Source organism: Chelonoidis abingdonii, chromosome 15 (assembly GCF_003597395.2).
Source record: "Chelonoidis abingdonii isolate Lonesome George chromosome 15, CheloAbing_2.0, whole genome shotgun sequence".
In the NCBI taxonomy this organism is placed as follows: domain Eukaryota; kingdom Metazoa; phylum Chordata; order Testudines; family Testudinidae; genus Chelonoidis; species Chelonoidis abingdonii.
The window spans coordinates 34,359,266-34,385,367 of NC_133783.1; the positions used below are offsets into that span (position 1 = coordinate 34,359,266).

The window sequence follows — 26,102 nt, forward strand, 5'->3', positions numbered from 1 at the left end:
CAATACCAGCTAGTAGTCAATTTGGGCTGAGGAATCTCTTGGAAATCGGATCTGTGAGGTGACTTGGACCTCTTCTCACTGGAGGTTTTAATAGGAAACCTGCCTTTCACTTTACCCAAGGAGTGATGCTCCTTTCCGTGTGAGGACTTAGATTTAACTGTCCTACTGAGTTCAAAGTTGGGGCATTAGAGGATCAAGAGCTCCAAGAATCCATGCTCATAGGGGCACTCCTGTACTGATATGCAATTTGTCCAGTGGAGTCAGCAGTACCCAGATCTCAAGTTGATTGCATAGAACAACCAAATGAAAACAGCTACACATGAACCTCCCTAGCCTTCAAAATCCTTTTAGAAAAGTATTTACAAATGGAAGACATGCTGGGGATAAGAGATCCCAACAACAAAAAAACGCACCTGGTGAGACCATCACGTACAGGTATTGCTGCCTTGCAGAAAGGATATTACTTAAAATCAAGAGATGTGGCGTTAAGACATCCTGAAGCCCCAGTGTTGGGAAGATGATCCCAATAAGGGAAGAAAATAAAAACATCTTCAAACTAAAATTTACCAAAAATGTTCCAGTGAACAACTAATTCTAATTATTCCTAAACTGACACTAATATTTACACAAAACTGGAGAAGAGTAAACAGCTAAGGGATGTGTCTAGATATGGATACTGGGTAACTCCATCTCATAACCACAGGTGGTAAAAAGGAAGTGAGCAGCAGTTGGGCTGCTCTGCCCTGTATGCCCTTGGTATAGGAGCACAAGGACACACTCAGGGCACAAGTGTGGCTCCAAAAGACACTGTTGGCCAAAGACTTCAATCTCATGTGCATGAGACAGGTACACACCAAGAGAGGAACATTTATATGGACGAGCACTTAAAGAAGAATTGTGTAGTTCTCAGATCAAGGAAATTAAAAAAAAAAAAGTTCAAATGATATACAATGGTTGAGATCTGCACGGCAGCCTAGGAGATTTAGACACAAATATTCAATTAATTTTACTGTGCATACATACTGCAGGCTGCTGAGCAAATCTCAACCAATACGTATATATTATTTCATTTAAATATCATAATACAATTTCAAATTAATGATAAATATATTTTGTAAGCCACAGTAATTTATAAGAAATAACATATCACACTGATATCTTTTACATTTATTTTGTACTATAAAAAGAAAACAAATATTTTATTAAAGCCAAAATAACAGCCTTTTCTGTATGGAATTCATTATAATTGAATTCTCAATGACCATTGACTTCCATTGACTGAAGAATTTAACCCATCTGCAAGGACAATGATAATTCACAACCGGAATTACCACAAGCCAGTTATCAGGTCTCTTCACACAAGAAAAGGGAGGTAACAACAGATTAGTGCCACCATGTAATAGTTATGGTGTAAAAAAAGATGGATTACTTAACTTGACACTCTTCAAACCACACCTTTCAGCCATCAAACCTACCAACATGTGGAACAAATCGCCACAATGTGAGACATCAGTATTGTGCTGTACATCACACTATCACTGACCGATGATCATGTACTATTTTAACTACAAAACCTGTTTCTCGCTGTGTGAGAATTGAACAGACCATCAAAAAAAAAAAAAGAAAACTGAAAAAAACAAGTTCTATCATGTCATTAAACAGACTGCCCACATGGGTTATCAGCAGGGTTTAAACCTAGAACCTTCAGATCCTCTACCAGTGGAGAGACAGGAGTAGTAGTTTATCCTCTGTGAGGACCAACCACTACAGGAGGCCACACTATCCACTTTCCCAGTGGATAACACAAGTATTTGCTAGACAGCAGGAGAATAACAATGATCAGAAATCATGGGTTGTGTCCCTGAATGTAAGAGGGGAGTGTAACACAGTGATTAGAGATTGCATAAACAAAACATTACAGGTGTAGCACGCTCAATCTAAAAGTCAATATAACTAGGTGCGTAAGACTTGGGTTTGCCATATTACAGATCTGGTCCCTATTCCCAACTCTGCCTGAAGTGGCCTTATGCAACCTCTCTGTTAACTTATTTGTAAAATGATGCAGGCTACTATTTGACTGCCTTGTAGCCCTTAGGCAGCATAGGGCTCTCAAGTATATGGGAATATAAACAGCAGTCAACAAAGGCAATATCTTAACTCATGGCCTCCTGGCTCTTAGCTCAGTGCATTTTCTCCTAGGACACAGGGTATTCTGTGAAGAAGTTTCTCGCATGTCTGCAGAACACTATCTGCCTTTGCGGTCAAGTAAAACAGACAGCCTGATTCCACCAAATTACAGAATGTCCTGCAAAACCCAGTACCTTAGAGAGGGATGCTTCAAACAATGGTCACCAGAAAACTAAGATACTTTTTGTGCAAGGGCAATGAATGTATGCATTAAGCTATATGAATATAAGCATATTTCAATTTAAGAACACACAAGAGCAGTAGCTCTATCTGACGAAGTAGTAATGGACACACAAGAGATAAAACAATCGAGAGCATGTTATTTTTAATAATATCCTGCATTATGCAGTGCTTTAGATCTATAGCCAGGGCCGGTGCAACCCATTAGGCAACCTAGGCGGTTGCCTAGGGCACTAATATTTGGGGAGCGGCGACCGCCCCAGTCGTTGGCTGTATTTCAGGGGCGGGACCATCCGCCACCTCTGTCGGGGCACCATTTCGGGGGCGGGACCTTCCACCGCCTAGAGCGCCAAAAAAGCTGGCAGCACTCCTGTCTATAGCTCTCAAAGATCTTCACAAATGTGTAAGAATCATTATCCCCCATTTTACAGATGAATTAGCAGAGGTGTGCAGATGTAAAGTGACTTATCCAATGCCTCAAAGCAAGCAGAACAATAGCAGAGTTGGGAACAGAAGCCGCAACTCCCAATTCCCAGCTGTATTGTCAAGCACACTAGACTGAAATTTGGTCCACAGAAAAATCTATAAACTGAGTGTTGTTTAGTTTAAAATGACAGTGCCTTTCTGAGTTATAAATCGAACTGAAAACTAATGGTTCATAGAATGTATTCCCTTTTTAGTGAATGACAATCTACCCTCGTTGTCAAAGTACTCATTTTTGAATTCTCATGGCTCATTTATATGCACTGTGGATGGTCTAAGATTGTGTATGTGTATAAGTAATAGATTAGTTATAGTGGTTTAATACAATATAAAATTAAGGCACTCTATTGGCTAAGTCTGTCATGACAAATACTATCCATAAGACTGAATGTAAGACCTATGTGATGTGCTATATATTGCTAATATTGTGTTTTATTTATTTGTTTCCAATTTTGGTATTACTTTATTATAATACAGCTAAGAAAACTGAATATTAACAAAAAATAATTTGAAAAGGTAAACGTAATATGACAGTGAGGTAAAGTACTATCAAAGTCATGACCACCCCAACATTTTTAATAGATTGTTACAGTCCATCAGATATGTTCATCTATAAATAAAGCTTACACTCATTAAGCATCATAAAACCCTCTTTAATCTTCTTCCATTTCACTGCGGTAACATACGCATGGTATCCAGCTGTTACATTTGTAAAGATAAATGACAGCTGAATGGCAGATTCAAAATATCTGCAAGACTAAGAAGATACCTAAAGTGGTGGACCCTATAAAAACTGTTTTATGGTAAACAGTGGGAACAGCTGTCTGTTTGGGTCTCAGTTTTGCTTGGGGCTTCTAGGAACTAGTGAGATATAAATAATACCACAAAACTGGGTCTTCTACTTCCTGCCTGCTACTACCTACACAACACATTTGGCTTGCACAACATACTAGTCTCATCTTTTTTTTGAGGGAGCAAATTTTCTTTAAGAACTTTGTAGCTGTACATAGAGAATCCACAAGAACTCTCTACTGGAATGCCAAGGCCTCAAAGGAACACACACAGTTCATATAGGGAAAAACCTCAGATATGTTTTGTCCTACACAACGAATAAGATGAGCAGCGCCCTAATATTTAATTTACAAAAAAAATTATTTTAATAGACCTTGTAGTTGTTTGTTACATTTTGTAATGCTACAGTACATCATAGCCTGTGGTTTATGAAACCTGATATGCTGTAGCAAAACTTAAAAGTTAACTGTCGCTAAACAAAAAATGTATTAATTATTAAAAGTTGATTATTAATTTGTTTACAAAACTATAGGCTTCATTACTCACTAAAATTTCAGATTAAATGACTGCATCTTGAATTTTCATGTTTATTTATAATTAGATAATTACCCATGAAAAAGGTGATTTAGCCTCTTAATCTACCTTGTTATTAAAACTTTAATTACTTTTTAATTACAAAATTCATTATGCTCCTAACTCTATTTAATTGGTTTAAAGTAAACTTCTGTAACATAAAATTTGTTCTTACCTTATCAAGTTCTGGATCTTGAAAAGGAAATTTGCTAATCACTATTTTGTACTCCTCTTCATTTGCTACAGGGATAGGGCTGTAATTATCTGCTTCAAATATATCCCTGTTCAGAGTTAACAAAATCAGCACAGTTAGGAGATGGATTAATACTTAAAAACATCATAAATAAGTGAATACATAAATGAATACAAAGCTTTTCACTGACATCAGATTGGATGTACATTCCAAAAGTGGAGAACTGAATTCAATATTGCTCCAGAATTCCAAACAGCATTTTGGGAGATTGAGTAATACTTACTAGAGCACTGGGATCGCATTTATCCATGCAATTACTTTTTCACACTCTACCTGACTCTAGAAGGTTTGTCCATACTGGAATATTACACCATTTGAGAACATATTTTAATTAACACAGTGCAAAACATAGCTTAGTACTTTCTAATTCCTCTTCAGATCATATAAATCAGTATAGACAGGGACTTCATATTAGCCGGACTACCCTATGGTTAACTATGAACATCTAACTCAATAAATATGGCAGTCTACACCGAATGTTTAACACTGTGTTAGTTAACTTGTTCAACACAAATGTATTTTTTTCCACTGTAAATGCACTCAGGGCACATTGAGATCATTTTCTATCTGAAACAGGAACTCCAGATTAAAACTCCAAAACCGCCTTAATACTGGGTTTACCATTCTCCTTCTCAAATTATTTTTAAGGCAGACATAGAAGCAGAGCAGCTGCATCAAAAGCATCCAATTTCTGCCACAAGCAGTACAAAGGAATGCTCACTAACAACAAAACAATAACCTTTTCTGTACCCTTCTTCCCGCCCAAGTTAAAGGTGTCACTTTTGTGATGGTCCTATAATAGCATAACTCAAGGTTAGCCTCCCCATGTCATATTGCCTAGAATTATTGTACAATGATATCAGCCCAACTCAATCTATGAGAATCTGTAATATTTCATTTTCAATGTTGTTTTTAAACTAGAAAAAGTCACAGCATTACTGAAACGTGAAAGAGATGATTAACTTTACCACCTTTCTCTAGCAAAATAACCCAATCTGATATTAATTTTTGTATAAAATGAATGCAAACTTTCATGCTGGAGGAAATTAAATTTTACAGTTTGCAAGTTCTATATCCATTCAGGGTCAATTCATAATAGAAATGCCAAAAGAACTTTAGTCCTATTGGGTCAAGCTATAGTATACTGTACAAGGTTAACAATAATTTAGAAAACTAGTATTTAATTAAATAAATTTGTAATTTAACGGAAAAAAGTAGATTTGATTCAAAGACACAATTACTGAGTAGTTAAACCAACCCTAATTGACAGAGTATTTTGAGATGTTTTTTCATTTTGTAATACTAACCTGAATAACCCAGCCCATTTTTTAAGCAGTGTTTCATTGTACTGATCTCTTATTTCAAATAAAAGATCAAACAGTCGATTCACAGGAAACCCATAACCCTAAAGTACAAAAATAAAAAGGACAAATAATTCAAGAACTACTATCATCACTTATCATACAGTGATTCAATATGTTAAGAGGGGTTATTTTATCATGCAATTTTGTACTGCTATTGTACAAGTTACAGGACTCAACAAGTAAAGGTACTATTAACATGATCTACTAATTTGTAAACCTGATACTCTGTTTATTTTAGAAATACTACAGTTTTCATGGCAAAATGTAACAAATTACTTTTAAATGTTTTTAACTTGGTATTTAATCAAACAATGTGTTTTATCTGTTTTATCACTGATTTAAGAGCAGATGAGCAAAAAAACATAACTGGTTTTCCAAGCAGCAAATTCAATGACTGAACTGAAATACTACTTGCAATAAATTAGAAATGAAATGTTTCCAAAAATATATTTACATTTATTTTAATGGTATGTAATACCCTTTTGAACAAATTACAAAAACTGACAAAAGATTTTTTTCAGTGCACAACTGCACACCTAGGAGGTGTGTGATGGGCAAAAATTAAGAAGTTTGTGTTAAGGGGGAGTCAGCAGAAGAAAGCTAGGTAAGATATTTTCATTATTTAAAACATCTTACCTAATTCTGTTCTTGGCACATGCATGCAATTCCACCGAAACCAATGGCGGTTGCACATGCATATCCAAAGGCAGAATTTGGCTCCAGGTATTTTAATTCAATTATCAGAATAACACCAACCTGCAAAGTATCAGCAAACACAACAATGAGATTCTTCAGCTCCAAAACAAGATCAGGATCAGTGCAATATGACTGGAAATAAAAAATATTGATTCTGTAAAAGTTATTTAAATCAAACAGTAAATACATTTTCAACTTACAGTGGTACAGTAGGTTAAACTCACTAGCTTTATACCACTAGTAAAGTTCTTGTGTTGATAAAAGCAATTTTGACTTACATATTTTAATTTATGTATGCAGTGTTCTTGTAGCCTTGCTGGCCCCAGAATATTAGAGAAACAAGGTGGGTGAGGTAATATCCTTATTGCACCAACTTCTGCTAATGAGAGAGACAAGCTTCCAGGCTTACACAGAGCTCTTCATAAGAACAGCCATACTGGGGGTCAGACCAAAGGTCCATCTAGCCTAGTATCTTGTCTTCTGACAGTGGCCAATGCCAGGGAATGAACAGAACAGATAATCATCAAGTGATCCATCCCCTGTCGCTCATTCCCAGCTTCTGGAAAACCTTGAAAGCTTGTCTCTTGCACTAACAGAAGCTGGTCCAATAAAAGATTTACCTCACCCACCTTTTCTTACTTTAGTCCAATTATATACAGTATTTGTTCATATCACAAAACTATTACAAAGTTTGTCCTAACAGGAAGAGCTCAGACAAGACCAGCTGGAATATGAAAAGTGATGCACACCATCATAGGCACCAACTTACTCAGATCCCGGGGGGTGCTTAACCCCTGCTCTGCCCAGGCCCCAACCCCTCTCCACCCCTTTCTCCAAGCTCCCACCCGCACCCCTCCCCCATCCACCTCCTCCCCCTGCCTCTTCTTGCCCCCGCTTCACCCCCTCCCACTCAGAGCCTCCTGCATGCTGCAGAACAGCTGATCATGGCAGGCAGGAGGCAGAGGAGCTGATCAGCAGGGTCACCAGTGAGCAGGAGGTGTAGGGGGGAAGAGGGGAGGGAAAGGGAGAGATGCTGACTCGAAGGTTGCCAGTGGGTGCTGAGAACCCACTATTTTTTTTCCATGAGTGTTCCAGCCCTGGAGCCCCCATGGAGTCACACCATGCACACCATCAATGAGATGCATTGAAGCTTCATTCATTGGAGTCAGTGGGACCTAAGCACATGCAGAAGTGTTTTGCTAAATCAGGAACCTTAAAAGTACTTTCAAACATTAAGCCTCAATCTAACCAATGTTAACACAATAGCACTTTCAAGACTCATTTCTAAAGGGAAAAGTTCTAAGCAAAATGTTTACATGTGTTAATATCTGCAAACTTGGGTGTATAAAATTAGGCAGCTACAGCAATATGATTTCATTTTCAGAGGTGTTAAGCACCTGCAGCTTTTACTGAAGTCAAAGGGGAGTTGTTGAGGCACCTCTGAAAAATTAGGCTACATTTATCCTGCAATTATGTTTCTATCTTTATGTTCCCAATTCTGAATATTTTGATCTTTATCATCTTTTTTTAATAAAAAAAATACAAATAATATTTATGGCCATGCAGTGTTATGCAGGATGAGAATATAAGATTGAAATGCTGCCTACATGTCTGCCTTACAGTATTTTTTGTGTCTTTACTCTCCAAGTAATTATATAAATAAGCTAAAGGTTTTGCTTCTTGCAAGCGCTCTTCAAAGAAGAAGAGCATTAGTCACCCACTTCACCTCAATACAGACTAGCATGATATAATTGATTGTGATGGGAGTTATGAAGCCTGAGAATAAATACAGGTCTGTCGCATCTTAGGCGGGGGTTCAGTTCCACGGTTATCACATAAAGCGAAAATCGCGTACAGTCAAAACCCCAAGCCGGCTGCTCCGGCGTGGGGACGGGGGAGGGGAGGGCATTTAAAGGGCAGGTGGAGCCCTTTAAATGCTGCCCCAGCCCAGCTGCCAAAGCGGCAGGCGGGATTTAAAGGGCTCTGGCAGGCTTCCTACCGCAGTGAGCAGCCCGGTGGAGCCCTTTAAATGCCCCCTGGTCCCGCCGCCGGAGCTGCAGGTGGGATTTAAAGGGCTCCTCCCCCCCCAACTGCCAAAGCTGCGGGTGAGATTTAAAGGGCTCCACCAGGCTTCCCACTGTGGTGGGGAGCCCGGAGGAGCCCTTTAAATCCCACCCGCAGCTTTGGCAACTGGGCTGGAGCTGGCATTTGAAGGGCCCAAAGCTCCCTCTCTGCACCTGGGAGCCCCCTGGGTGATTTAAAGGGCCTGGGACTCCCAGCCACAGTTGGTGCCCTAGGACCTTTAAATCTTGAGGCCCCGCCTCTTCTACTTGAGGCCACGCCCCCTCCCAGACTCCAGGCCTTTCAGTGTAAAGCTGAAATCGGGCATGTTAAATACGGGTAAGTTGCGAGAGACCTGGTAATGACATCAATTTCAATTATATCAGAAAACCTTTAATGAAGGGTCCTATTTCTATAAGAAACAAGATTTAAGTACATTTGAATGCTTTAAACTGTCACTTTTTTATAAATGGTTGTCAATCAATAGATTAAACATTCACCTGCCTTGCAAAATATGTGGTTTAGAAATCTCTAAACAATTTGAACTCGCTAGTAGTGCCTTCTAAAATGAGCTGGGGATTGGAAACAAAACTTAACTGGCATTCACCAGTAATGTTCCTAATGAAAACACAGTTGTTGCAATTTGAAAATCCAAATTGTTTTCAGCCTTTCCTAAAATATTTACAAAATATAAAATGTTCTTCAAACCTAAAACAACCTATAATAATAGGGAAATGGTAACAAAATCCAAACTCCATGATTTAAGCACATATTTTTGCATGAATTAATAGAGATTAGTGAACACTGAAAAGGGCAAGTCGAGATATGAAATAACAGCGCCTTGTATAGGTTACAAATCTTCTATTTTTCTTCCTGAATATGCCATCTATGACCCTTTTGGCAAGTTTTGAAGTAATTTACCAGGATAAAATGCAGTCAACCACAATCAATGACTGTATTCCCTTGTTTTTTAAGGGGGATCAGAAACAGCATGCTGATGGCCAGTTTTCTTGTGGATGGATAATAGAGGGGTAACTTTCACTATTTGAGATACATTTGACAAATACTGACAAATACTTTAGCATTTTCAAGATTTTAGTAATGCCTCTACTACAATGTAAACATACTACTTTAGGGGCATTGAAGGGGTAGTTCTAAGGGTTTTGTTGGTAGTTTATTGTGGAAACAGGGTATTTGGAATGATAATTAGGAATTATTTCCTGGTGGTGCTTTCAGTGATGAACTATTCAATCTGATCTAATGAAGAGGTCAGTTGAAACTAATGAGGACAGATTGCAATAATAACAGCAGATTAACTCTGCATATTCTAAACTGCTGGACTAAAAGCACTTTTGGAAGACCCAGAGAGTTGTAAATCAGTGGAGGATTATGCAAATAGCCTATGGCTGTGGCTCACAGCCTGATACTGCTGGGAAAAACAAAAGCTTGGCAGGCTCTCTCCCAAATGTGAGCAATTTTTAATCACAAAAAACCCCACAATGATGTAGGTGTAATTTTTCACTTTGACATTATCCTACTTTTAAACACACAGACACTCTTTAATGGATTTACACTGAATTACCACCAGGTCTTCTCACTTACCGAATGGGTTCTAAGAACAGCAATGATCTTTGACAGTGCCATGTTCCAGAGTTCATCAGTGTATGCTCTAGTTACCAATCCTTGGGTTACGTGTAAAATGTGATCTTCCACTACAAAGAAACTAAAACAAAAATTTACAAGAATTAAGTTAAATAACCAACAGTTATTTTCAAATATTTATTACAGTATGGAGCAAATCCTACCCTTTTGCACAGAAGCATGGGAAGGCCCTGTCCACAGAACAACTGGGTCTTCAATGGACTTTGCATTGGGCCCCCGACACTGTTCTGAACAGGATGTGGGAAGCGCACCCGCTGCCAACTGGAGCCCAGCTCAATGGAGAGTCTGTATCCGTCACTACACTGGAAGGATGTGTGTGCAGGACAGATGAACCCTCCACTCCAGAGAAGCAGCAGCCATTATCCATGTGGCAATTGGATACAGATGGCATGGGTCTTACACAGAGGAGAGGATTATGGGGGAATAAGAATAAGGGCAACAGATTTCCATTTAGAAAACTTACCCAACAATTTGATTGAAATATCTTCTATAGCCTTCTACTGTTTCATGCTTTAAGTAAAAAACAAAAATGTTGAAGAATAAAAATACCACTAAATATTTAAGTAAAATTCCAAGTCAGTGCAACTTAATAAAAATAGTATTGGTTACCATGCTTGACTGCGGCTGCAGAACTAATCTTGCTTGTTTCCTTCTTTGCTTTCTGTAGTAGTTTTCAAATGTCTCTCCATCACCCTAAACCAAGACAAACAAAATGTGGTTAAAAGAGGAATGTTCTTCATATGATGAAAAAGTACTTCTGAAATTAAAGGAAGAGTTCTCCACTGTAACTCACAACCGTGTATTTTGCATTTGTTCCATATATGGTAATCCCACTGACATCAGTGGAAGTTCTGCATACTTAAAATGAGTGCAAAGCATATGAAAGAGATCCACAGTGTACACCGGAGAGGAGAATTGTGCCCTTGAGCCCATATTTTTACTTATGTCATGCTGCTATGATACTAAATACAAACCTTTTAAAGTGACTAAGGTAACACTATCAAACTAATTATCAAAATTTAAAAAACCTTAACTCCTACTCTGTAACTTAAATACAGCTGCTTTAACTACAATACTCCTTTTTTTAAGATATACAGGAAACTTAGTTTATGTTGACTTTTGTGACATGTAAAGTTTAGTTATATGCTAAATGTTACAGAAATTCATAATATAGCCCTGACTCTTGAATGCATTAAGATTCCTTGAGCAAAATGTAAAACAAAATTTTACATTTGGTTGCCCTTTCTTGATACTTAGTAAATATGATGACTAAAGATTTGGATTTTGGTCATACAACAGTCCTCAAAATTTAATACATAGACAATATTCTCTATGCCTATTGATTATATTGTTAAGACCTCAATTGACACCCTGGTATTCTCATTAAGATGATTCATTCAGTGGAAACCATCTGTCCATTTGAAACCAATACAACACTGACTCATCTACCTATTGAATGCAACATAATCTGTATGCAAGCAGAATTAAGCAGCTTAGCATTTTTAAGTTTCATTTTTACTCCATGAGGTTATTGCTAGGTCAGAGCTATTTAGCATTCCATTACTTGGGAGCCCAAAAAGCTTCAAATCAAAACATAAGAGATCCTGCATATTCTTAAATCAGTACTATTTCAGTAAGAAATATTCCAAGAAAAGCTCTAAATTAATATTTTCAAGTGTACAAAAAATATTGTTTTCTTTCCCCAAAATGCAGATAACCTACCACAGAAGGAAGCAAAGACTGAAATAAAAAAAAGGGGAGAGAAGGGGTGGAAGACTTTGCTTTTTAAAAAGCAAGTTCTTCATGTTGTGTGATACATATTAACTAGATCACTTTTTATTACTGTTAATATTTTATTCAGGACATTATCATTTACATTTATTATCTTAATGTAAATCATTACTTTCCACACAAATAGTACAATGTAATTCTTAAATGCATAATAAAGTAATTGGCAGAAATGTAGAATTCTACTTCTAATATCATATTTGTGCATGAGTTTATTGGAAGTCTACTGTGAAAAAGAACAGTTGCTCTTTCCAAATGCACAAAATTAAATTTGATATGTAAAATACTTGATGGGTGTTGAATCACCACCATATACCATGCAATAGACAGGATTACTTGGCGGCACCTAAGATTATAGTTTTTAATAGAAACCACTTTAATAGATCCTCTGACCCTTATCACAAGACTAAAGCAATAGCCTTGGTGGCATGCCATGTATTCACAGGAATAGCAAAGGAGAGTCAAAACAAAAAATGCCCAATATAATGGATGCAGCTTGTTCATCTTTGCAAAGTTCCTAAATTCACATACATAAAATAATGAATCAGTTTATGTTGGATGATAAATGATTGGAAATTTGCTCACACATGAAATCCTGTTTTAGAATTTTTTTTCCATTTTATGCTGCTATATAATTTTTATTTGCCTCAAAATTGAGTATCGTATACGACACAATCCAGGGTTGGGGACGGGGGAGAGGGGAGCTTACTACAGAATTTAAATACAGCATTCCACAGAACACACTGAGCCCTGGTTATACTCTACTCTACAGTGCTTAAACACAGTCTGCATCTAGGCTAGCCTACTAAGAATGTAAACCAAAAAAAGGCAGCAAAAGGCTAAAGCAGAGACTGAACTTCGTTAATACATAATTACAAGCTACAAGTTTAAATTGCCAAATTATGGTGGCGTTCTCCCTCACATTTAAACACGAACTGCCATACTACATCAGACCAGTGATTTATCTAATCTGGTATTTTGTCTCTAACAGTAGCTAGGACCAGACACTTCAGAGGAAGGCGTAAGATCCTCATAATGGACAATTATGAAAAAACTCATAATGAACATTATGAAATAACCTGCCTCAAGTGAGAAGTTTTGCCCCAAACCTAGGAGTTGTTAACTAGCTTTATGCTCTGAAGCAAGAGGGTTTAACATCTCTCCAATTTTTTATCCACATCCAATCTAATGTTTTATTGAATATTACAATACAAATGGCTAATCTTTTTTGTAAATCTTATTAAGTTTCAGTTATATCTAGTGGCCACTAGTTTTCAAAGAAAAAAGAAGGAGGAGTACTTGTGGCACCTTAGAGACTAACTAATTTATTTGGGCATAGGCTTTCATGGGCTAAAACCTACTTCATCAGATGCATGCAGTGGAAAATACAGTAGGAATATATATATACACATAAAACCTGAAAAAATGGGTGTTGCCATACCATAAAATCAGTTGTAATTTGTTACCTATTTATGATCATTTCAGTTTAAATTATACTTTATTAATTTTAATCTGCTGCCTTCCAATTTTATTGGTTGCTCCCTTCTAGTATTATGAGACAGGGTAAATAAAAGTAGCCAACTCCTCTCTAAACTAAACAGTCTCAGTCTTTTTAATTTCTCTTCAGATTTTTCAACCTATCTTTTGGTCTCTTCTATTCCTGACATCTCGCCATTGAGACAGGGTGGTCACAGATATAATAAAAACTGACAGGGCCACCACCAAAATAAAGTGTGCGGGCAGACCCATAGGATGAAGTGCAGTGTCCCACAGGACCTGCCACATCACAGCAGATATCAGATTTAGGGATTCATGCCTGTAATTATAAGTTTTGAACATTCTTATTTCAAAATACAAAGCCCTGTATTAGCCATTGACTCTCACATGAAAAGAATCTTCCTCAGGATTACGGAGCCTGAAGTTGGTTGAGCCAGGAAAAGAGATAAGGTATTGTGCCCACACTGCAAGAGGGAAGTGGGAAGAGCTGAGGACTAGATTCAATAAATCAGGCTGCTTTGCCCCACTCACTGAGCAACCACCTCTGGATCTCTGTTCCCCTTTCTCCTTATGTTGTATCCACAAGGCTTATTGCAAGCCTCACCAACTGCATAGAAGTGTCAGCTGAATCGGAATGCAACTACCTGTATCCCAAGAGTACATCTACACTACAGCAGTCAGTGTGATTTGCAGCTTGTGCAGATGTCCCACCCTAGTTATACTCCAGCTAGCTCATTTAAAATAGAAGCACACGTGCCATGGTGGGGAAGTCAGCGAGTGTGCACCTGGGGAGTCAGGTAGGCTGATGAAGCCAGAACTGAAGCCTGCACTGCAGCATTCTCATTTAGATTTTTAGTGAGCTAGCTGGAGTATGGCTAGTGTTGCAGCTGCACTAAGTGGGGTGGGCTGTTATGAGCATGGAGCAGGTCTCTAATCTCTGTACTGTTTCCCTATTGGCTTCCTCACAATTAAAAGTGCTGGTACAGTAAAACCTCAAAGTTATGAACACCAGAGTTATGAACTGACCTGTCAACCACACACTTCATTTGGAACCGGAAGTACGCAATCAGACAGCAGCAGAGACAAAAAATAAAAATAAAAAAGCAAATACAGTACAGTACTGCATTAAATGTAAACTACTAAAAAACAAAAGGAAAGCAGCATTTTTCTTCTGCAAAGTAAAGTTTTAAAGCTGTATGAAGTCAATGTTCAGTTGTAAACTTTTGAAAGAACAACCACAATGTTTTGTTCATAGTTATGAACGTTTCAGAGTTACAAACAACCTCCTTTCCCAGGGGCGGCTCCAGGCACCAGCACGCCAAGCGCGTGCCTGGGGTGGCAAGCCACAGGGGGGAGCTCTGCTGGTTGCCGCGAGGGCGGCAGGCAGGTGGCCTTCAGCAGCATGCCTGCGGAGGGTCCACTTGTCCCGCGGCTTCGGTAGCCCTTCCGCAGACTGCCGCCGAATCCGCGAGACCAGGGACCTCCCACAGGCATGTCACCGAAGGCAGCCTGCCTGCCTGCCATGCTTGGGGCGACAAAATATCTAGAGCCGCCCCTGGCCTTTCCTGAGGCATTTGTAACTCTGAGGTTCTACTGTAATACTCTTTAATGTTTAATTCTCCTATGAAAAGTGACTATGTAAAAATAGCAATTAACTAAAGATTTCCTCCTTTGGTGTAGTCACTTAACTTCGCTGACTTCAGTGACAAAACAAGCTTTTACTGTTACTTATTTGTGTTAACACTGCAGAGCCAACACAGCTAACAGAAGGAGTTGGATTCTATTCCTTCTTTTGTATCACTGGACTTTTTTTTTTATTAAGTTCCAATCAACTATATTTCTGCAAAGCCACTAATAGCAAGGAGAAAGGGAAAACTGCACAGGCAGGTGTCTTTGGGGTATACAACCTGAAAACAATGAAATTTCACAGGCGTAAATGAGGGTTTAATTAGTCCTGCAGAATCTTTGTTACTAGCAACTTGTGAGAAGGAACAAATCCATCTGGACTGTTAGAGCCCAGGCTGAGTTTGCAGGATTAACAGTTTGAAAGAAAATCTTTTTAAAAATTACGTTACATATAAGCTGAGTACAAAAGCTATTCAGACATAGTGAACATGGAAGGTAACAATTACTCTTTTTAGCCTTGGTTACCCTGTGTACTGCCCATCATTTTTACTTTCCCACAACAGCTGGGATGTGTTGTCAGGCCTCTGCTGTTGATTCCTAGTGTAAAACGCTTATGAGTTTGGTACCAAGCATCTCTGAGTCTTCGGCATTTGCTTGGTGGTCCACTAGAACCTGGAGTTTTGTGAGTATTAGGACAAATTTTTATTTTATGTTTTACTCTACTCTTTTTTAAACAGTTAGGTATTAAGGAGCATTGGGAACAGTTAAAGGACTAGCACTTTAAGTATCACTATCTGTTGAGGCATACATAACTTGTGTGATTTTAAAAATTTTAAGTACTGTAATTACCTTACTGCTACACTGTTAGGCACTATAAAAATAAACCATACTAGAACGTTGTGTGAGTACCAGTGTCAGATCTATTTCACCTGGTTCAGCACAGTTGGACTCTGATGAAATGTGTTCACATGTGTTTGCTCACTTGAAAATTGACAAAGTGCAAAAGGTAAGAAAAAGGATATTTAGACTTTTAAAAATATAACCATTCTTGATTATTTTAAGTCATAGTAATACATACCAAAACTGAATAGATATGCAAGCATCTGTAAACAGGAGAAAAATCTACAAGATCATGAGCAGTCAAAACCTGCAGGAGGGAAAAAAAATATCAGTCTCATAACTTGGTGCATTAGGAACAGAACTGGTCTTACAAACTGATCAGCAAATTTAACATCTTATTTTGCTTAACATGAATGTGAGGATAAAAGTAAGGAACTGGCCGCATTTTAAAGTTAGTTGGCCAAATTGGAAGGTTAATCACCAGTGACTAGTTTGAAGTATATCACTACTACAGCTCAACATTCTTGGGATCCATAGGCCTCAGCATCTTGAGCTAAGACTTATCTTAAAATCATAGATTATTAGGGTTGGAAGGGACCTCACAAGATCATCTAGTCCAACTCCCTGCTCAGAGCAGGCCCAATCCCCAAATAGCCCCCTCAGGGACTGAACTCACAACCCTGGGTTTGGCAAGCTAATGCTCAAACCACTGAGCTATCCCTCCTTAATCTTCAAAGCAGTGAACACTGGGGATACATGAGCACCCCCTCACGGATTCAAACATGTGGAGCAAGGTTACATTAAAAGAGACTCAGTGGTTTGAGCATTGGCCTGCTAAACCCAGGGTTGTGAGTTAAATCCTAGAGGGGGCCACTTAGGGATCTGGGGCAAAAATTAGTCCTGCTAGTGAAGGTAGGGGGCTGGACTCAATGACCTTTCAAGGTCCCTTTCAGTTCTAGGAGAGAGATAGGTATATCTTCATTTCCACACAGTAGACTTTGAAAAAGTGGAGGAAAGCAAATGGAGCTATAAAACCAATATACTTTGAGAATTTCTGTTATGAGGGAGTAACTTTCCTTTTTCTTTTGAGAATTGCTTCTTTAGATCCTTACTCTTTGGAGAATGACTTGCAATCATAAATCCTGCATGGTGGGCAGAGTATTTAAAACTATAGTTCTGCTCTCCCAAAATAGGCACCATACTTTGCAGTTAAGTTAGAAGTAGCGTAGCCTAACTGCATGAATGGAATTCCAATTAGAGTCCTATACATTTCAAAGAACAAGAGAGCTCTTAGACCTTGGGGTGTGCCATACCTTCTAGTTCATAAGTATTTTGATTATTCAGCCAAACTGATTTAGACAATCCTGAAAAGAAATTCAAGCCAAGTCCAAGGAGGAGCTAAATGCAACCAAAATATACTTATGGAGACCAATAAAAGGATTTTGTTATATCACTATTATTATTTAGTGTCCTTTTAATATCCAATTTGTGCATCTTAGTTTCCTCCAATAATTCCTGAGGTTTAGGAAAGCAGACTGGGAGGTTAGTAGACTGGTGAACAGGTAATTCAGACATCACTTTAGGCAAAAACTACGGGTTGAAACACAAGACCACAGTAAACAGAGACTCAAGTCAGTCAGAGTCATCTCTGTTGGTAGATTTTATAGCTTTAAAAACACTGTTTTAATGGACAAGTGATAGAAAAAAATATGCCTGAATGGCTTGCAGCATTCTTTTTCTACTAACTTCAGGTCTCATCAAAGTGTTGGTTTTCTCACAAAAGGGCAGATTAAATGGTCAGGTTTTCCCCCTTTTCCATTACAGGATTAGAACTTTCTTTTTTTCATGTTAGAAAACAGACACTTCAGTCACTATTTTCAGGAAATAATATTTAGGGTGTAATCCCTCATGCTTCATTTAGAAGACCAAACTCATAAGGAACACACAGTAACTGAAAGGAGGGGCTACTCACTTTTCTGTAACTTGAGTTCTTTGAGATTCATGATCCCTATCTGTATTCCACCATGGGCTGAGCATGAGCATCACGAGTCAGAGACCAGAACATTTTTGCTAGGAGTGTCCTTCAATCTACTCCTGTGCAGTTCTTCTCCTCATGCAGTAGATGGAGGGTATAAGGAGCAGTATAGAACGACTGCCTCTCCAATTTCCTGGAGAGGCAGGACTGAAGGACACTCCAGTCTCAGATGATGGTGTGCAAGCACACCCATAATGGACCACAGGGCTGGTCTACACTACAGGGAAAAATCGATCTTAGATACGCAACTTCAGCTACGTGAATAACGTAGCTGAAGTCGAATATCTAAGATCGGATTACTCACCCGTCCCCACCGCGCGGGATCGATGTCCGCGGCTCCCCCTATCGATTCTGGAACTCCGTTGGGGTTGGTGGAGTTCCGGAATCGATATAAGCGCGCTCAGGGATCGATATATCGCATCTAGATGAGACGCGATATATTGATCCCCGAGCAATTGATTGTAACCCGCCGATACGGCAGGTAGTGTAGACGTAGCCACAGACAGGGGCCAGCACTCAAAGAACTGTTCTTTTAACACAAGTTAATGAAAAAACAGAAGCATAATGGCTACAGCAGTGGCAGAATATTCTCACATGTCAGACAATTCTAACAGGTTACATATCATATACAGTGACTATATATGGTACAGTAAGTGATAAGTTACAATTGAACTTCCATAGAATTACAAGTTATATTCACATGAATGTCCATTAAATTGTTACTACAAGTAGCATGAATATAATTAACATCCTGATTTGTTTCTTTTCAAGACCTTGATCCAGCAAACTTCTCCATGAGCGGGACCTTTGTTCCTCCACAGAGCCCTGTGGATTTTAATGGGAAGAACCTTATCCTTGCTGTGCTTATTGCAGGACCAAAGGCCTACATTTGTACAACAGAAATATTCAGTTAATGCTACAGACTTCACTTTAAATAAATGATATTAATATTGACTTAATACTAACTTACCTCTTCTTCATGTTCATCCTCTTCCTCAAGTGTTCGCTTGGATGTAATTTCATACTTAGGTTCTGGAACTCTGCCATTAATTACATACATATTCCTCCCATAGTTTACATTATTCTGTTTCTGAAGAGCTGTATTAAAGGTTTTCTGTTGCTGTGCCTGTTTTAGCAAGACATATATTTAATATCAAAAGAGAGGGACTGCAGATTTCATTAATGGTCACAGATCTGAATATACGCTATGACTGTAAAGGCAGACTGTGGTGTTTTATGCACTTGACATATATTTATTTTAGTGAGCACATATCAGTATAACTCTAAGGCATACGTCATGCAAACATTGAAAATTATGTCCTTAATCAACTTGCAATCATCATGAGTTCAAAGGTTAACCTCACCATTTTTTTTATTCTCAAAATGTAATTTTAAAGAAATAATCATAAAAGTATAATGCGATTATGTTACTAACCAGATACTGCATATAAAAGACGAATATTTAAATATTATAAAATTATTATATGGTTAGCTGTCTCCAACTACATACATTTTGGCCTAGTTTAACTGAGAAGAGTCATATGTTGAAATCTGGAACTTATTTTATGTGTCTATTCTTTCTACTATTACAAGAAAAATAAAAATGTGACTCAGTATAATCTTGTAATGATATTTCATCCATAACACCATAGCTACGTTTACACAGAAATTTTGATTTTGTAAGCCAAAAGAGAATGCCTAGTATACTAAAAACAGAATTAATAAGCTTAAATTACAGAAGGGCAAATCAGCTTGAAAAAATAATCAGCCCAAACTGAACTTAAAGGATCATAAATGTTTGGTTAATAACTTACCTATTGCAATCACCACATCACACACCAAACCACTGCTACTTCTTTGCTGAAGTGGCAGATTATTTTAGGTTGGGAAGAGTTGCTGGACAGTCCACTCCCTGCCTCTAGCAGTCTCTCTCCTTCAGGAGATGCCAGCAATCTGCTCGCTCCTCCCAGTACTGGTGGTACCTGAGAGAGGAGCTAGGGCTGTCATCTTCCCTCCCCAATCTCAAAACCACCTTCATGTCTTATTAATCGTCATACAAGACCAAATAACTGATCTCCCTGATCTGTGCAACAGGACACAGAAATCCCTTTCCTTGGGTTCCATTAATCTCACTGCTTTAAATGTCAACTTGCAACAATTCTCCTTTCATTCCCACAAAAAACAGTAACATTGCCTGGAGGAAGGGATCTTACCTACTCTAGGAAATTATAATATTGCACCTCACAAGTCCCTTTTACATTTCAAAGTGACCAGATAACTAGAAGTTAATGGAGGGGTTACTAGGACCTGTAGCACCATAGTGCAGCAGTTGGAAGTTCTGCCACATCTTGATAAGTGAACCCAAGAGTGGAATTTTGAGGGAAATAAAAGGAAGGAAAATGGCCTGGCCAACACCCTGAGGGAGACCCAAAGCTGGGGACAGGTCAGGATAATATAACCTTGGGCCTCCCTCTGAAAAGGAAGATAACCAACCAGTGGTCTCAGCAACCTGTGAGGCCTCCACAGCTGAAGGTGAGTAGCAGGCCCAAAGTCTCCTTCTTAAGAGCCAGGATACTCATTAGAGATGGTTTCTATCTCTCTTTTCACCAAAAAGACAATGCAGGCAGAGCATTTAGTAAGTAAAGTGAATCATGTGTATATGAAAAGTGAGTTTTAGGCTCTGGGAGTTCCAGTCTCAAAGATTCATATAGTACGGATAAGCTTCCAATAAGAATATGAAATTTTGGATGCTTGTTTAAATTGGACTTCAAACGTTTTGTTGTTTGCTCATCACTATCTTAAATACAAAACCAAAACTGGCTTTCAACAGAGGATCAGTAAATTGGAAACTAAATCTGGTCTAAATTTTTGCTGGAAAAAAGGACAAGTTTTCACAAACGTTTTTGTGACAAAATTTCCCATTGCAACCACAACTAGGAACTTCTCACTTATTACATCTGTACTGCAAATAAGATTTAGAAATGTTTTAATTTATTTCATAAAAATAAAATAGCTCAACAAATATGCTTTCTTTCAGTACATGGAAAGATTAACTTGTGGGGCTTTAAAAAACTATAATGTACCATATGTAACTCAACACACATTAAGAGTTTTAAAATATATATGAAAAGTTTCAAAAGCACTATGGAACCTAGACTTTAACTTGATCTGCTAACTTGTGTGAAAAACTAAAAAATACCTTGTAGTCACTCTGATTTTACCTAGAGTTGGTTAACACAAGTTAAGAACATACCTATTTTTCCCTAACTGAAGACAAAGCCCTAGTGTAGTCACAGTTTAATACCTCTACAACTGCATCTGCTGGTTATGTTCGACCAGCTAACACAGATGCTAAACTGTGTCTATACTAGGAAAGAAGGTGTATTTTAAACGTGCTAAATCGTAGTGAAGAAATGGCAGTTGTAGGTTTAACACATTTGCTGGCACAGTCTAGCATAAAATACAAATTCTGGTAATCTGGACAAATGTTTGGGGGGTGTCCATATTAGCTTTACAAACGTGATAACTCTTTCAAGTTAACTGGTAATCAATTAACATCAGGTTAAAAAAAATTATTCCGTTCTACATCGCATTTTAAACCCGGGCCCACCCAGGTTTGAGCCCAAAACCCTGTATCATCCACCCATAAATCTGTCTGACTCTGATTGGCAATCATTCAGGACCTGGGTCCTTCGACCCACCGGGAGGGCAGGTCTGAGCCCAAGTCCCTCTGAGACTTGAGTCCAAGTCTTGGTATTCAGTACTGTGGACATAGCTCAAGCCACAGACTCAAATCAGAAGGTCTGTGTAGTGCAGTATGGATACGTTAGCACAGTTATGAAGCCCAGGTCCACCAACTGTAAATCCAGATTTATGATGCAGCACAGACACTCAAGTGCACGCTTGGAAACAGAATCCACAAGCACATGCCCCACAAACCCAGATTTACAATGCAGTGTAGACATACTATCCTCATAACAATAATATCTGAGTGCCTTCCAGTAGTGCATCAAACGACATGACTAACATCAGTCAAGTGTGGTTTGTTCTCTCTCATCCTTTCTTCAGGGGAAAAAAATAAATGTGTGCAGTAAAGTTTTTTGTCTCGGTAGGGTTTTTTATTGTTGCTATTGGGTTGTTTTTTTATGTACAAGCTGCTATGTGTTTCTGTTAGAGAAGGCAAAGTCAAAGAAGCATGCCTCGCACTTGGAGCAGAAGGTTTGTGACGGTCCACAGTTCCAGTGGGAGTTCATTCCACAGTTTTAGATGAACCTGAAGAAAGCTTTCTCCTACACAGAGGACCTTCACCAGTGGAAGAAAGCATTATTGAGCCCAAGTTACACAGTTGTTGACCAGAGCTCTCTTCTCTGAGCTTTATGCAATCTTTTAAATATTTTGGGCCCAGGCCACTGAGAACCTTGAAGATAAGAACCAAGACCTTACACTTGACTCAGTGTTCTATGGGAAGCCACCACATGAAGCAGAGGACAGGCTTGAGTGATCATGGTAATCTGTGCTGCTGAGGAGACGCATTGTAACATTTTGCACTAGGAGTTTCCTATGGTCTGATGGCTTCATGTGTAGATGAATGTATGTCTAGAAGTCTAGACATACAATAGGTGTTAAGGGATGTTTCAAGTCACGCTTACTAAATCAAGTTAGCTAATTCAACTGAAAAAAGCATCTCATTTTTCTAAGGATTTCAAGACTTAAGGGGTTCACAGGATTGGGGCCTCAGTCACTTTTAAATACATTTATGTCTTAAACTGTAATAGTCTCCTATTCTGCTAAAATAACATATGGGGAAAGAGACACTCACTATCTACAAAATTCACATGTCATGTTGTAATTAGAAAGTCTGAAATTATATTTTTTTGTGTTTAAAAAAAGGAATAAATCTGCTGAATTACTTTTCCAAAACACAACATACTCTGAATTTTGAGCTGCTCAAAACTATTGCTCAAATTTGTTTGTTAAAAAAGAGAAAAACAGAGAAAAATCAGAAAAAGAAGTGCAAGTGGAAAAAAGCATATCTTAAGTAGTTGTATAATAAATGACATTAATACACTGATACTATGTCTAATTTAATTTAATAATTTTTCACAAGAATGAAATTATTTTATGTAACTTACCTGTTTCATTGCTGTTTCCCCTATTTTGTCAGAATGTTTTCGAATACTCTCTAAAAAGTCCTTGAGATCTGACATGGAAATTTCTTTAATTTCTTCACGTAGTTTTGGAAGGTTTTCTATCATTATTTGGCAAAAACGATATTGGCTAACTCTAGGAAGGTATGTATTTTCTAACTGTTCCATTGTTTTTAAAGCAGAATAATATCTGTAAAGAGTTTAAAAAACAGGTTATGAAGACATCTTATAAATTTTAAGGAAGCGTGCTTTGTTATTTTTGCTTCTGTAAGCCATCAGAACCAATATACAATATATGTTTAAAGCATTTTATACTTACAAAAGAGTTATGTTTAAAAAAGGTCAGTCTTAGAAAGCTGTTAGTTTAGTCAGAAAATCAAGAAAATCAAGGGTGAGTTAATATCACTCATTGAACCAACTTACGTAGGTGAAAGAGACAAGCTTTCTAACAAGACAAGCTTTTCTAATCTTTTAGTTGCAAACGTAAGTCAAAGTGACCTGTCAATCTGAAATCCCGTCATTTTCAAAACAGTTAAAAGTACTCTTAAGTACAAAATTAGGCTCCACCTGTACAAACTCTTTTTTTCAAACTAACCCCTTGTACTACTCACAAAAACTTGAAGAATTGGGACCTTAATATTATAATAAAATCTAGTTAGATCTGTTTATTTAGCTTAAATTATTGTGTCATCGCTACTAACCATATTTTTATTAATTTCTTTGATTTTCTAAAATACAACGATGAGCACGCATCCAGTGCTTGGGGTGCCTGCCCCATACATTTAAAATAAATCACAAAAGGATTACTCCTAAAAGTATCCGCCTCACCATCCTTAGAGAAATAAATATATACACACACCACCTTTTTCCTCTATGAATATTCTGTTCAACAATGCACTTTTTTACTGCAAGCCATGATTTAATACTAATTTCAGTTGCTGCTAAGTCCCCACATGAACAATAAGAAAAAATGATTGCCTATGGTAAATGCCATGAAACAGATTATACTCAAAGTGACAGTGTATAAAATAAACTGATAAATATACTTTTCTCTAATCTTTCAGTTACAGTTATCGTAAGGCTTCTCTCCCTGCAAACACTGCTGTACATAACTACCCTTATTTATGTGAATAGTCCTCCATACTGACTTAAAAAGAAACTACTCGTGTGAATAAAGTGTGTATGTTTGCAAGATCTGACCTTATATATGAATTGTAACAATAGTAGGCAAAAATTGTTAAGAAATTACTGTAATATAAATTTTATGCTAACTGTATTCCTTTAACAGGTCGAATTTTAAAAGACAAAATTAGGATTTTTACCTGTCTCACTTCATGTAAGTGGATTTATGACCTTAAAGGATTTGGGGGAGAGCAAGTGAGCCTCAACTATATTTTTTTTAAAGGATATTCAGACAGCTAATCCATTTCAACAGTCTCCCTTTTTAAAATATTGCATCTTTATACAGCTCGCTTATTTTTATCAGCTATTAATGTAGCTTTTTTGTTTTTGCTTAGAAAAATAAATTGAGAATTTTTGTCATATATCAAATTAAAAGAAAAATGATTTTTTTTTTCTGAAAATGTTGTACAACCACCATAATTTGAATTCCCAAATTGGTATGCCAAGTGAGCAGCCTTATCCACAGGAATACAACTTTTTTTGTTTTTTCTTTTAAGTAAGGACAAGCACTTGTCTAAATTTGCTATAGTCTAGGCCAACAAGCTGCAATAACAAAGTGGTATTAAATTGAGGAAACAATAGAAACCCCTCAGATGCAACATGCAGTGTACACCTTTTAGATTACAAATAGATGGCTTTGTTCATTTTCATTTTATTTTGTACAACATTCTGAACATATAAAGCATTAAGTGCTTATTATTAGAACCTCTCTCTCTTTTCAAAAAGTTTCCAACGTGTTCAAAAAGTTTCCAACCCAACAAGTTGCCCCATACTTTCCATTCACCCCCACAGCCATGATTACTTTGCAAACTGCCAGCCCAGCTCCTTACTTGGACAGAAAGGTTCCTGTTCAACACCACAAGACACTCCCCTCCTCAAGGGGTTGAGCAGGCTACTGGTATAACACATCAAATCCATGTTCCTCTACAGAACATGCCAAGGAACTGAACTCTAGGTCGCCACTTGGCCCATTTTTAATTTTTTTTTTAACTGCATTCTTTATCTCTTGCCCCACAGGTAAAAATGTGAAAACTCTTCCCACATACAAACTCTTCAATATTTTTGTAGGATAGTGCAAAATCAAAGAAAACAAAATTCAAATAAGTTTGACATAGAGGGTTGTTAAATGTTCAAATATCAACTATACATGCTCTTATAGAGGAGAAATACCATGAACGTTTTTCATCTTCAGAACGAGATCACTGTAAAAATGTTAATTTTGTGGGGAATTTAACATTCTTCATTTAATAATCTTTTTTCTCAGGTCTCACACAGACTGCAAGCTCTTCAGGGCCAAGACTCCTATTTGTTCAAAACACTTGTGGGTTGAATGGCTATGGGTAAAATTTCAAAAGTGCCTAAGTGACTTGGCAACCTAAGTCTCATTCCAAAAAGTGACTCGGGCTCCTAAATACCTAAGTCACTTTTCAAAATGGGACTTGGGCACTTTTGAAAATTTTACCCGGGTACAAGTTAATCACAGCAAAAACAGAATAACTCTCGAACAGACCGCAGAGCTTTGAGCAGTAAACAAACACCATGAACTGTTAAAACCCATAGCGAAGCAGGATTTTAAAGTTATCAAGAGGCACAGGAAACATACAAACCGTATAATATGAGACAGCCTACTATATTAGCAGGTATGATAATAAATTGTTCTGTCAACAAAAATGTTGCCAACCACTCAGCATGGAAGCCATTTAAAATAAATTTAAAAAACATTTATTTTGGGATGA

General features: G+C 37.8%; 1 protein-coding gene across 6 annotated transcripts in view; it reads right to left on the bottom strand.

Annotated features, from left to right (window-relative positions):
* The window catches only part of EXOC6 (exocyst complex component 6), a 197,055-nt gene that overhangs the window by 105,264 nt on the left and 65,689 nt on the right, over nucleotides 1-26,102 (bottom strand). For all 6 annotated transcript variants that reach the window (XR_012657072.1, XM_032793134.2, XM_032793132.2 and 3 more), the window contains exons 6-14: nucleotides 23,170-23,374; nucleotides 19,008-19,163; nucleotides 16,241-16,309; nucleotides 10,861-10,944; nucleotides 10,715-10,761; nucleotides 10,192-10,312; nucleotides 6,589-6,660; nucleotides 5,776-5,873; nucleotides 4,391-4,496 (exon numbers count right to left, since the gene is read on the bottom strand). Coding sequence is in view for 5 of the 6 variants with exons in the window: in XM_032793134.2 (XP_032649025.1) it covers nucleotides 4,391-4,496; nucleotides 5,776-5,873; nucleotides 6,589-6,660; nucleotides 10,192-10,312; nucleotides 10,715-10,761; nucleotides 10,861-10,944; nucleotides 16,241-16,309; nucleotides 19,008-19,163; nucleotides 23,170-23,374 (958 nt within the window). In the remaining variant the exon portion in view is untranslated. The remainder of the gene's footprint in view (nucleotides 1-4,390; nucleotides 4,497-5,775; nucleotides 5,874-6,588; nucleotides 6,661-10,191; nucleotides 10,313-10,714; nucleotides 10,762-10,860; nucleotides 10,945-16,240; nucleotides 16,310-19,007; nucleotides 19,164-23,169; nucleotides 23,375-26,102) is intronic.